Source organism: Chiloscyllium punctatum, chromosome 38 (assembly GCF_047496795.1).
Source record: "Chiloscyllium punctatum isolate Juve2018m chromosome 38, sChiPun1.3, whole genome shotgun sequence".
Lineage (NCBI taxonomy): Eukaryota > Metazoa > Chordata > Chondrichthyes > Orectolobiformes > Hemiscylliidae > Chiloscyllium > Chiloscyllium punctatum.
Window position 1 is genome coordinate 14813803 of NC_092776.1, and position 13712 is coordinate 14827514.

A 13712-nucleotide genomic window follows, 5' to 3' on the forward strand; every position below is an offset into this window, starting at 1 on the left:
AAGACCTGTGCTTAAAATTGCCAATGAAACCAGTCAGAAATTCATGGGAGGCCAATAACCGTGTTAGGATTGAAATTTTCATTTTGCATCATTTTCAAATGTCAGGTTGTTGGATTTATTCACACAAGAACGGACATGTTCATTTAGGAAAAAAACTTCTAACCTCCATCTTGACACCATTATCCAGGAAAACTTCAATTAACCCACGTACCACTGTAATGTGGAAAGGTGTCTGTTATCTGACAGGTCTTGCTTTGTTCAGCTCTAATATATCAACCATCATATTGAAGAATTAACGACCTGTTTAATCACTTCTGATACTGGCTTTGCGAGGAAGAGAAGCCAAGCCAGAGTGAAAAAAGATCAGAAAGACGTAAAGTGGCGCCGTACCTAATAAAATGGGTGAGTGACTCAAAGCAGCCAGCTGGGTGGCAGCTCACATCAAAAAGATCGCAGTCACCCAATAACGAATGGCACAATAAAAAGAACAGGCAGGGAAACAATGGCAAAATATTTTGACAGAGTAAGTGTGGAAGGAATAAAATGTCCAGAGACAAAGTGTGAAAGAGAGATTTAAAGAGATAGAGATTTAAAAAGCCAGTGAGAGAGAGAGAGAGGAGAGTGTGCGTGTGATGGTCAAAATCCAATAGCAAAGTACAGGGGTTTAAAGAGTTGCAAAGAATAAGAAAACATGTGAACGTGATGATACAAGACATGAGAAGTTAGAAGGGGGAAAATAAAATAGAGAAAACTGGAAAGAAAAGTGATGAAAGGTGGAGGAGAGAAGAGAAAGGGCAAAAAACTAAATCAATGTCTAAATAATTTGCATACTGGATGGGGGACCAGCCAAGGCCAGTCGATGAATGAGGAAAGCACAGGCACACAGACACAGAGTGAGTGGCGGGCACTCGCATGAAGGCAGGGAGCAAAGGGCGGGCACAGATGAGGACACAGTCACTAGACAAGATAACTATCCATGTTCTACAATCAGGTCGAGGTTCAACTTCTCAGCATTTTGGAGACAGTGGGTTACTGCCGACACGAGCCAGCAGAGCAGGTGGTCAGATCAGTGTGTCATGAGAGCCCAGATTTATTGCTGGTAAGCAGGCACGGTTATCTTAGCGCACAGATTCTGTTTGGGACACTCCTTAATAAGGCTGACCGAGTGTGTACATCATTCTTCTTTCACCCATCACTCACCAGACAGGAAGACAGTAAGTGTCCACTTTACCAACATGTCAGCGAGGGCATATATTTTTAACAAATCTATTCCAGTCTTCAAGTAAAGGCAACATCCTTTGGTTCAGCTTGCACGGTTAAAAAGAGTAAATCTCTTTCTTTTTAAGTTAATTAATTCTGAAAATGCTGGTAGTGTCCATCACAGAACATTCTGTAATTGTCACATCTAACAGTATTCCAATAGATGCAAATTCAGACTCCAATTTCTTTTCCCCATTTTGAATTACAGCTATATCACCAATCTACTGCTAGCATGGTGTCAAAACATGACAACTCCCTATCTAATATCACTGTGTGTGTACCCATACCACACAGATGACACCAGCACACCATTTTCCCAGGGAAAATTAGGTGCAAGCAATTAATGCTGGCCTCACAGAGATGCTGACATCCAATTAATGAATGTAGAAAGATGCAACTCCTTCAATTTTGGTGCCACTCAAAACTTTCACATGGAGAGTTTCAAAATGTTTCCTAACCAGAGATATTTCAAATAAAAGCAAACTACTGCAGATACTGGAAATCTGAAACAAACACAAAATGCCACAGTTACTCAGCAGTTAGACAGCATCTGTGCAGAGAGAAACAGAGTTAAAATGGAGAGTCCACTATGACTCTTCTTCAGAGCTGAGATATTTCAGTTACATGGAGATACTTCAGAAGCTAGGTTTGTTCTCCTTGGAACAGAAATTAAGGAGAGATTTTGTTCTTATGTTCAACATTAGGAAAAGGATTTAATTGATTGGATAGGGAGAAAACGCTTTCATTGATAGGAGGGTCAACTCAGAGGTCACAGATTTTAGGATAATAGCTAATTCAAAAAGAGGATAGATTTTTTAAATAATGTAGCAAGTTATGATCTGGAATGCACAGCCTGAAAGAATGGTTGAAGCAGATACAATAATAACCTCCAAAAAAAAAACTGGATATGTACTTTAAAAAGAAACAGTTCCACTACTCTAGGGACAAAGTGAGAAGAGTAGAGCAAATTGAATGGCTCTTTTAAAAAGCCCATACATGCAAGATGAGTTGAATGATACCGAGAGGAAGCCAGGTTCACAGTCAGGCTAAGTAACTCTCCTAGAAAACTGAGATGTTATAGCTTCTCCACTACAATCTGTCCAACATTCATTTAAAAGAAATAAGAAAAAGGGAGAGGAAAGCGGAGACAAACTTATCTTCAAATGTGGAGGTGAACAGAGAGATAAGAATGAATATATTTTGTGTTGTGTGAGGGCTAGACAGTTTTCAGGTACAGCAGGTCAGAAAGTTGGAACATATTAGAAGCAGGGCCTCAACAGGCCATAGATTCAATCCACCTCCTACTTTAAAGTCAAGCATATCTTTTGATATATTATAGACACCTAAGCCAACATTAATATTAGAAATTAATTATGTAGTACACTGCATTTACAGCAGAAATCTCAGGACAGTGGGAAATTAGATGCATTGCACATGCTCATAAGTGGAAATTCTGCTCATAGAGTTAAAGTTTGAGCAAAAATATCAAATGTAACTTCTGGGAGAAGCTGAAACTCAGATAAACCCCTTAAAGACTTAAAATATGAAGAAATGTACTATTTTTCAACTTTATGTAAGCCAGTTCTTAGGCACTAGAAACTTGAAGTGCTAAGGAAATAAATAAACAGTTGATAGATTTTCAGAAAGCATCTTCAACAATTTGAGAGAACGTAGCAGCCAGTATGTGGAATTAAATTTGTGGGCATTCATGGACAAATTGGTTATAAATATTGGAATAAACACTTAGAATGGGATACAGTTGGTACTATAAAACAGTGACAAGAGAAAAAAAGAATCACATTGCGCAAACAGAAAGGTGTTGTGTGTGTGTCATTGCAAGATTTTTAATAAGACATAGCCATGCCAGGAAACATTCACAAAATTACGTTCTACGTTGTTCTCAAAAACAAGCACAGCACAGACCTTCTGAAACAAAATTGGAGGAAAAGAAGAACTTCCCACTTTACCTCAGAGTAGGGTTAATGGCCACTGACCAAACTCGATCTTCTGTCCTTATCTTGTGTAAACATTCTCCTAGCCGATTGGAGCACAGTGACCAAATCTGAACGAGATGAAGAGAGATGTTCATTACCAGTAATCTTAAATAAAGTTAGCAAATGAAAAAAAACTCCTGTCTCTGCAGTGTCTAATTTCTTGTCCAACACTTTTTGTCCAACAAACGCGAGGTGCTGCATTTTGAGAAAGCAAATCTTAGCAGAACTTATACACTTAATGGTAAGGTCCTAGGGAGTGTTGCTGAACAAAGAGACCTTGGAGTGCAGGTTCATAGCTCCTTGAAAGTGGAGTTGCAGGTAGATAGGATAGTGAAGAAGGCGTTTGGTATGCTTTCCTTTATTGGTCAGAGTATTGAGTACAGGAGTTGGGAGGTCATGTTGCAGCTGTACAGGACATTGATTAGGCCACTGTTGGAATATTGGGAGCAATTCTGGTCTCCTTCCTATCAGAAAGATGTTGCAAAACTTGAAAGGGTTCAGAAAAGATTTACAAAGATGTTGCCAGGGTTGGAGGATCTGAGCTACAGGGAGAGGCTGAACAGGCTGGGGCTGTTTTCCCTGGAACATCAGAAGCTGAGGGGTGACCTTATAGAGGTTTACAAAATTATGAGGGGCATGGATAGGATAAATAAGCAAAGTCTTTTCCCTGGGGTCGGGGAGTCCAGAACTAGAGGGCATAGGTTTAGGGTTAGAAGGGAAAGATATAAAAGAGACCTAAGGGGCAACTTTTTCCACGCAGAGGGTGGTATGTGTATGGAATGAGCTGCCAGAGGGTGCGGTGGAGGCTGGTACAATTGCAACATTTAAGAGGCATTTGGATGAGTATATGAATAGGAAGGGTCTGGAGGGATATGGGTTGGGTGCTGGCAGGTGGGACTAGATTGGATTGGGATATCTGGTCAGCATGGACAGGTTGGACCGAAGGGTCTGTTTCCATACTGTACATCTCTATGACTCTGTGATGTGCACCTTGATAATGCTCAATCATGCAGAAAAGAGAGAGAGAGAGAGAAAGAAAAAGAGAGAGAGAGAGATGTAACCACGGGCCTGTACCCCAACAACAGTCACTGCACTCCAGTACAACACTAAAAGAAAGTTCACCAGAAAACAACTCGGCGAGCAAGACAGAGCGAGAATATGCAAGAGAATGAGAATATGACAGTGTAAGATAAAAAAAAAGACAAAACAAAAGCAAAATACAGATGATGCTGAAGAAACACAATAGTTGTGACAACACAGAAAATTTGAGTTAATATTTTGGGTCCAATATGACCCTTCGACAGAATGAAAGAGCCAATTTGGAGGAATTTTTTTAAAAAAAAGGACAAGGAGAGTGAGAGTGCGATACAAAAGTAAAACATGCGAGAGGAAAGAGCAGTTGACACCATCTGTAGCTGAAACTTAACTTTGTGTCCTTCATAACAGGGACTTTCTAAAATATAGGCAGAACGTAAACCGAGAAACCTCGATTATCCGGCATTTGATTATCTGAATATTGGATTATACGGCAAGATCACAAGATCCCGATGCTTGGCTAAACTATGCTATCTGACATTCGATTATCCGGAGTTTGTTTAACCAAACAAGATACTCCCCACTCCGTGCCCTTCGGATAATTGAGGTTCCTTTGTATATTGGTTTAATGAAGGTTGGGGCAGGGTGATGCTCCTGACATAAATATGAATCCAAGTTACTAATTTAATCTTTTCCAGTCCTCAAAGTGTTAAGCTTTAATCTCCAAACCCAGCAATGTCTCCACTGTCACTGTATTGCTTTATTATCCCAAAGACTCCGACCCAAATCACTCTGTATCTGCACATTCTGGCAGCTTCGAGGTCAGTCTACAGTCTGCTTTGTATCACAATTACATTTCTGGGTTACAGCAGTTAAGGAATCTTTCAAGTGCAGCTGGGATATTTGCACATCCACAGAAAAAATAGTAAGTTTTCTTGAAGGTTTATTTATCCTCCAAAACTTCTGATATCACAGACAAACAAGGTCCAAGTTCTACCCTTGGTCTATAATGAGTCTGCTGATCTCATTTGGAGTTGTAGGGGATGCTATGATTTACTCCAACGCACATTTATTCTCGAAGCAAATACTGTACATTGATTGGGAAATTAGCTGATTACAAGTAAAAACAGACAAAAATGCAGTGAACACTTAGTTGGTTAAGCAGATATTATAGGGAGAGATATTGTAGAGAACACACATGCACAAGGGAGAGACTGAACATGCATAAGATGGCCAGCCTGCGAAAGAGAGAGTGCATGAGCAAAAGTGAGTGTGCACGTGCCTCTCTCTCATGTGTAATTGCTCCTTTGCACATGCGAGGGAGAGAGACAGCGAGGGAGAGAGACAGCGAGGGAGAGAGACAGCGAGGGAGAGAGACAGCGAGGGAGAGAGACAGCGAGGGAGAGAGACAGCGAGGGAGAGAGACAGAACATGAGAGTCAGGCACCAGAGTGGGGGAGTGCGGGTCTCTCTCTCAAGTGCTGTCTCACTGGCATGCTCCCTAATTTGTGGTCTCTCTCATCCTATCACTCTGTCACACTCTCACAAGTGCAAGAGTGGCACAAGAGAGTGTGCTGGCATGAGAGACAGCATGCAAGACAGAGGGAAGGTGTCACAGGGACACTCTCTCTCTCTCTCTCTCTCGCTCTCTCTCCCCCCTCCCACCTGCACTTGCTCATTCTACCACACACACAAAAACAGAAAAAGGGTAGGCGAGACAGGGATATTAGTAATCAAGAACCCCAGGCTAATATGCTGATGATAAGACAGATGGCAAATTCTGTATCCACTAAAACCTAGAACGAAAATTTAAACTAAATGGTGGTTGTGGAACGATTGTCTCAGCTGCTTAACTATGCAGATGTCCATAATGACGTAGGATTTAAAAATTCCTGGCCAGGCCAGCATTTATTGACTCTTAACAATTCAGGATTGGCAATCACACTGCTGTGGCTCTGGAGTCACATGTAGCCCAAACCAGGTAAGGTTGGCCGTTTCCTTCCTTAAAAAGACATCAATGAACCAGATGGGTTTTCCTGACAATTGACAATGGACTCATGGTCATCGTTAGATTCTTAATTCCAAATATTTATTGAATTCAAATTCCACCATCTGCTGTGACAGGTTTCAAACCCAGCTCCCCAGAGCATTACCTGGGTCTCTGGATTAACAGTCCTGCCACAATACCGCTAGACCATTGCCTGCCCCCAAAGTTTCCAGAACATGTAATGGGACAAGGCATATGGAAAGAGTCAGGAATCTAACCTCAGACACAGCATATAAAGGGACAACATTGAGGAGGGGGCAGTCAATGTAGGATTGAGGGTGTTGTACTTAAATGCACACTGTATACTAAACAAGGTAAATGAGCTTATAGTCGGTATTGAAATTGGCATTATGGGTATCACAGAGACATGGCTGCAAGGGAATCAAGGTTGGGAACTAAATATCTAAGAATATACGTCCTATCAAAAAGACAGGCAGATGGGTAGGGGAGGCAGGGTGGCCTTGTTAGGGAGAAATAAATTTAAATAAATACCAAGAAGTGATATAGAGTCAGAAGGTGTAAGAAGCTGTGTGGGTAGAATTGATGAGCTGCAAAGGACAACAAGTTCTGATGGGAGTTGGGTACTCTTAGCAGTTGTCAGGATGGGAGGAAGAAAATAAATCAGGAGGTAGAAAAGACTGGGCACATTAGGTTGATAGCGAATCTCAAAACAGGGCTACTGGAATGTCTACGAGATGTTTCTTTGGAGCAGCTTGTGGTACATCCCGTTAGTTAACAGGTAATTCAGGACTTGGTGATGTGTCATGAGGCAGACTGAATTAGCAAAATTCAGGTGAAGGAAGCCCTAGGGGGCAGTGATTATAATACGCCTTGCCTGATGTTGCAGTGGTAGTAGAGTCAGATACATTAGGGACATTTAACTGACTCTTGGATAAACACAAGCCTGATAGTAAAACAAAGGCTACATGGGTTAGTTTGATCTTACAGTAGGATAAAGGATCTGCATAATATCAAGAGCCAAAGGTCCTGTATTGTGCTGTACTGTTCTATGTTCTGTTCTATGATGGAATTCACCCTCCAGTTTGAAGTTGTAATAATATTAAAATCGAGTAACGATAACTAGAAAGATATACGGGAGGAGCTGACCAGAGTGATTGGAAGGGGAGCTTGGCAAGGAAAATGGTGGAGCAGCAATGGCTTGGGCTATTGCAGATAATTCGAAAAGCACAGCAGAAATTCATCTCAAGGAAGAAGCACACTGAAGGGATGATGAGGCAACCGTGGCTGACAAGAGACGTCAGGGATAACATAAAAACAAAAGAAAAAGCATACAATGTGGAGAAGATTGCGGGAAGCCAGAAGATTGGGAAGCCTTTAAAAACCAAAGGGTGGTGAGATGAAATGAGTATAAGCTAGCACATAATGTATGAGAAGGTTGGCAAGAGATTTTTTAGGCATCTAAAAATGTTAAAAAAAAAGACAAAGTAAACAATGGACCACTGGAAAATGATGCTGGAGTAGTGGTATGGGAACCAAAGAAATGGCGGAGGAGCTGCAGTAGTACTTTGTGTCAGTTTTCATAGTGGAAGCCACCAGCAGCATAGCAGAACTTCAAGAGAGTCAGGGCACAAAGGTAGTGGTCATCACAAAAGAGGTGCTGGGGAAGCTGAAATGGTCTGAAAGTGAATAAATCACCTACACCAGATGGACAATACCCCAGAATTCTGAAGGAGATAGCTGAAGAGAATGTAGAGGCATTGGTGGTAATCTTTCAGGAATCATTAGAGACAGGGAAGGTCCCAGAGGACTGGCAATGATGAACAATAACACAGGGTGGAGGGAGGCAGAAGACCACAAACAATAGGCCGGTTAGCCTGCTCTCGGGCATTGGTAGGATTCTGAGTCAATTATTAAAGATGAGATTGCAGAGTACTCAGAAGTGCATGGTAAAACAGGGCTGAGTCAGCACTGCTTCGTCAAGGCGTGGTCATGCCTGACAGATCTGTTAGAATTCTTTGAGGAGGTAATGAGCAAATTAGACAAAAGAAAGCCAGTGGGCACGAGCTATTTAGAGTCCCAAGTTAAAAATCACCCAACACACCAAGTTATAGTCCAACAGGTTTAATTGGAAGCACACTAGCTTTTGGAGCATCGCTCCTTCATCAGGTGGTTGTAGAGGACACAGTTGTAAGGCACACAATTTATAGCAAAAGTTTACAGTGTGATGTAACTGAAATTATACATTGAAAAATACTTTGATTGTCTGTTGAGTCTTTCATCTTTTCGAATACCATGATAGTTTCACTTCTTTCAGGTTTAAAATCACAAAACATTTTTATAAATAGTTGCATTCTCAGGTTAACTGTAACAATTGGTGTTATCATGGTATTTTTAACTTTGTACACCCCAGTTCAACACTGGCATCTCTAAGTCATATTTAGAGTCCCAGGAGGCTTTTGACAATGTGCTGCACAGGAGGCTGCTAAACAAGTTCCAATCATAATTGTACAGCATGGAAACTGACCTTTCGGTCCAACTCGTTCTATGCCAACCAGATATCCTAGATAAATCTAATCCCATTTGTCAGCATTTGGCCTATATCTCTCTGAAACCTTCCTATTCATATGACCATCCAGATGCCTTTTAAAATGTTGTAATTGTACCAGCCTCCACCACTTCCTCTGGCACTCTGAAAAGTTTGCCCCTTTCCCCTCTCACACTAAACCTATGCCTTCTAGTTTTGATTCCCGATAGTGGGGCTTTCATGATTTTATAAACCTCTATAAAGGTCACACCTTAGCCTTCGACACTCCAGAGAAAACAATTCCCAGCCTGTTTAATGTCTCCCTATAGCTCAAACCCTACAATCCTTGTAACACCCCTGTAAGTGTTTTACGAACCCTTTCAAGTTTCCCAGCATCCTTCCCAAAGCAGGGAGACCAGAACTGCACACAGTATTCCAAAAGCAGCCTAACCAATGTCCTGTACAGCTGCAACACAACCTCCCAACCCCTGTACTGAGTGCATTGACCGATAAAGGAAAGTATACCACATGCCTTCTTCACTATCCCATCTACCTGCTACTCCACTTTCAAGGAACTATGAACCTGCACTGCAAGGTCTCTTTGTTCAGCAACACTCCCCAAGACCTTACCATCAAGTGCATGAGTCCTGCCCCGATTTGCCTTTACAAAATGCAGTACCTCATTAATCTAAATGAAAGCCAATCTACCACTCCTCAGGCCACTAGCCCATTTGATCAAGATCCTGTTGTATTCGGAACTACCTTCTTCGCTATCCACTACACATTCAATTTTGGTGAGCCCATGGTGTTATATGCAAGGTATTAGCAATCATAGAGGATTGACTGAGTAGCAGAAGACAGAGAGACAAGTTAAAAGAGCCTTTTCAGGTTGGCAATTTACGACTAGTGGAGTTCCACAGTGTTGGGACAACTACTCAAGTTAACATTAATGATCTGGATGAAAGAACGTAGGGCATTTTTGCTGAGTTTGTAGATGACACAAAGATAGGTGAAGGGGCGGGTTGTGTTCAGGAAACAGGGAGGCTGCAGAAGGACTTGGATAGGCTTGGAGAATAGGCAAAGAAGTGATAGATGGAACACAATGTGGGAAATGTGAAATTATGCACTTTGTTAGAAAATAATCTTCATTCTTCTTCCTAACGAGGAAAAAACTTTGGAAATCTGAAACACAAAGTGAAGAGCATATGGCATGCCAGAAGCAGCACCAGGCATGTCTAAAAAAAGTGAGGTATTCAACCTGATGAAGCTACAATTCAGAGCTACTTAGAGTTATAGAGTCAGAGATGTACAACATGGAAACAGACCATTCAGTCCAACTTGTCCATTCTGACCAGCTATCCGAACCTACTCTAATCCTGTTTACCAGCACTTGGCCTATATCCCTCTCAACCCTTCCTATTCATATACCCACCCAGATACCTGTTGTAATTATACCAGCCTCCATCACTTCCTCTGGCAGCTCATTCCATACACACACCACCCTCTCCACGAAAACATTGCCCCTTAGATCCCTTTTAAAATTTTCCCTTCTCATCTTAAAACTATACCCTCTAGTTCTGGACTCTCCCACCTCATGGAGAAGACTGTATCCACGCCCCTCATGATTTTATAAACTGTGGATAATTCAACAATGATCAGGAGGTTGGGGTTCCACAATTATCTCCAGTCTTAAATGATGGGAGCGGACACCTAAGTGCCAAAGACAAGGCTGAAGTATTTACACCATTATTCAGCCAGAAATGCAGAGTATATTTTCCATTTTAACCTCCTACTGAGGATGCATCATCAGATGCTAGTCTTCAGCCAATTTAATTAACTCCATGTGATATCAAGAAACAACTGAAACTACTGGGTACTGCAAAGGCTATGACACTTGGCAACTTCTTGCAATAGTGCTGAATACTTAAGCTCCAGAACTAGCTACACCCTAGCCAAGCTGTTCAAGTGTAGTTACAAAACCAGCATGTATGTAACAAATGTCAAAAATTACCCATGTCATGTTCTGTGCACAAAAAGTAGAATAAATCTAACCAAGCCAAATACTCACCACTCACTGAAGCTCATTTTGGGTGCTGCCAGAGCAACTCAGCTCTCGACCTCATTACAGCACTGGTCCCAGTGTGGACAAAAGAGTTGAACTCCATAGGTGAAATGACAGCAACTGCCCTTGACATCAAGGCAGCATCAGATAACATTTTTAAACTTTTGCAATGACCCCAAGAATAGAAGAACTTCATTCCCAGCTCATTACCTTAGGAAGGCATGACAATGCACAATGCATCATCATCTCTGAATCCCCTACTATGAACATATTCATTATTACCATTAATCAGAAACTGAATTGACTGGCTGTTTAAATACAGTGGCCACAAGAGCAGGTTAGAGGTTGGGAAGTCTGCGGTAAGTAATTCACCTCCTGTTTACACACTGCACAAACACCATCTTCAAGGCATAAATCAGGAGTGCGATGCAAAACTCTCTACTTGACTGCAAATACAAAAATATTCAAGAATCATGATATCATCCAGGACAAGCAGTCCACTTGATCAGTACCAATCCATCACCTTCAACCTTCGTTGCCACTGTGTGTCAGTAGTGGAGGGAATGATGTGTGCCATCTACAAGATGCATCTCCAGCAGCCCCTTCCAAAACCACAACCCCCACCACTGGAAGGACACGGGCAGATGTATAGGAATACCATCAAGCGAAAGTTCTCCTTCAAACCATGCATTATCCTGCCTTGGAACTAGATCACTGTTCCTCCACTGTCACTGGGTCAAAATCGTGGAACTCCCTTCTTAACAACACTGTTGGTTCTGGATGTAGGTTTGCTCACCAAGCTGGAAGGTTCGTTTTCAGATATTTCGTCACCATACTAGGTAACATCATCAGTGAGCTTCTGGATGAAGTACTGGTGGTGCCCCACATCCAAGGACTGCAGTGGTTTAAGAAGGTAGTTCATCATAACCTCTTCAGGGCAATTAGAAATGGGTGATCAACACTGAGGTAGTCAGGGACACCAATTCCCATGAACAAATAAGAAAAAATCCTGCAGATATTCCAAATATTTTCTGTCTTTATTTCAGGATTTCCAATGCCGACAGTGTTTTACTATTGCTCAAGACTGACTGACTTTCTGTTTTCCTGTCCATTGCGACTCAGAACAAAGATCACAAGTCACTGATTGCCAACAATATCTTTTGACCATGGAGGGTTATCTTCCTTGTTTTCTCCTGAAAATCCAGAGCAATGAATTAGTAAACTTGATCTTTGCCTGCTATAATGCAGTTTCTAGACTACATTTTCAAAGTCAATCGACACAGATGTAAGCGAGAATCGGAGCATGAGTGACACAACAGTTTAAAATCTGACAGGCTGTGGGAACAGGTGTCAATAGACAGCAATCAGGAGCTATTTTATTTTGCTGCTTTCTTTAGTCCAGGAATATTAATGTAACCTCCAAGTAACACACAACAGGCTGTGGATTGGCCTTTCATCCAAGAAACATGAAATTTAAAAAGTCACATTAAATTGAAGTTGAAAAAAAATCAATTTAGATCAATTGAGAGACTGGAAATCAGTGTATAGAAGGCAAAAGCAAAAGTTAATGGCGTGGTTTGCGGAAGAAAAACAAAGAAATTATGTTCACTGCCAAGAAAGTCAACAACCAATACACACAGATTTATGATATTTAGCAAGTTCAATGATGTGGAACATGCTGCTTGAAAGGGAAGCAGATTTATCAGCAACTTTCAAAAGTGAATTACATTTTGTGTTTAAAATGAAAATATTCAGAGTAACGGGAAAACAGCAAAGATGGAAATAATATGGTAGGTCTATTAAACCTCTCTGCTGAGACACACAATGGGTCAAATGGTTTCGTTCAACACTGTATAATCTATAATGAATAAAACTGAGAATCCATCCCTTCTCATCAACCCAACCTCATGAGCACACCATGATTCACCCCCCAGCCATGCATTAATCTACAACTCTCTGATGTCACTTGATCCCAAAAAGCTAAAGGTGAAAACATGAAAATGCACTGTTGGCATTCCAAAACTACATCTTCTCCTTGGGGAAAAGTTAAAAATACTCCTTCACTTACAGATTGTGTAAATCCCAGCTCGCTAGGGAGAAGATTAACAGTCAGGTTAAGCTGAGCACTAGGCAACTTCTCCATACCTACCCGTGCTGTCTTATCTCTTGAACCACTAACGATGACATGTCCTCGGCTGTCAATGCAGTTGACCTCTTGATCGTGTGCTGAGAAGGCTGTGCAAAACGAGTTACAAGTGTTGCAGATAATGATCCTCCCATCTCTGCCGAACAGACAGATTCTATTAGTTTCAAAAAAGTCTCAGAACTATACATCAATCTTGACACTGGCTTTAAATGTATAAACTTATTCATTAAGGGGATCTGCATACAATTACTCAAGGTCCAGCCAGAAGAAATCAAAATCACTAGAGCTCACCTGAGAGGGAAATCTGATTTCAATGAACACTATTAATGCATTGCCACTTCTGCACTCAGATAATGAGAAGAACTGGACTTCAGAGACTGGATACGTTAGGGTGTCTTGATGAGGCTGTGAACTGAGGGGTGAGGAGGCCAGGCTGCTAGAGAACTGCAGGGGTGGGGGGTTGGGGATTTGGCGAGCAGAGAATCAGAGAAAAAGGGAGGGGGGGGGGACAGCTACAAAAGGCAGCAGCAGGCCAGAAAGGGATGAGCAGAGGGACCAACCAGGGACCTGCTGGACCAGGTGAGGGATCATCAGGGAGACGGGACTAGAGGAGGATGTGGAAGGAACCAGAGAAGGAATGCACAAGCGGTAGAGAGGGAAAGACAGGGACAAGCATGAGGCCAG

The 13712-nt window shown here is 41.7% G+C and overlaps 1 protein-coding gene across 3 annotated transcripts in view; it reads right to left on the bottom strand.

Annotated features, from left to right (window-relative positions):
* The window catches only part of fbxw4 (F-box and WD repeat domain containing 4), a 146170-nt gene that overhangs the window by 105036 nt on the left and 27422 nt on the right, over positions 1 to 13712 (bottom strand). For all 3 annotated transcript variants that reach the window (XM_072557234.1, XM_072557233.1, XM_072557232.1), the window contains 2 exons: positions 13032 to 13164; positions 3228 to 3322 (listed from right to left, as the gene is read on the bottom strand). In XM_072557234.1, the coding sequence (XP_072413335.1) occupies positions 3228 to 3322; positions 13032 to 13164 (228 nt within the window). The remainder of the gene's footprint in view (positions 1 to 3227; positions 3323 to 13031; positions 13165 to 13712) is intronic.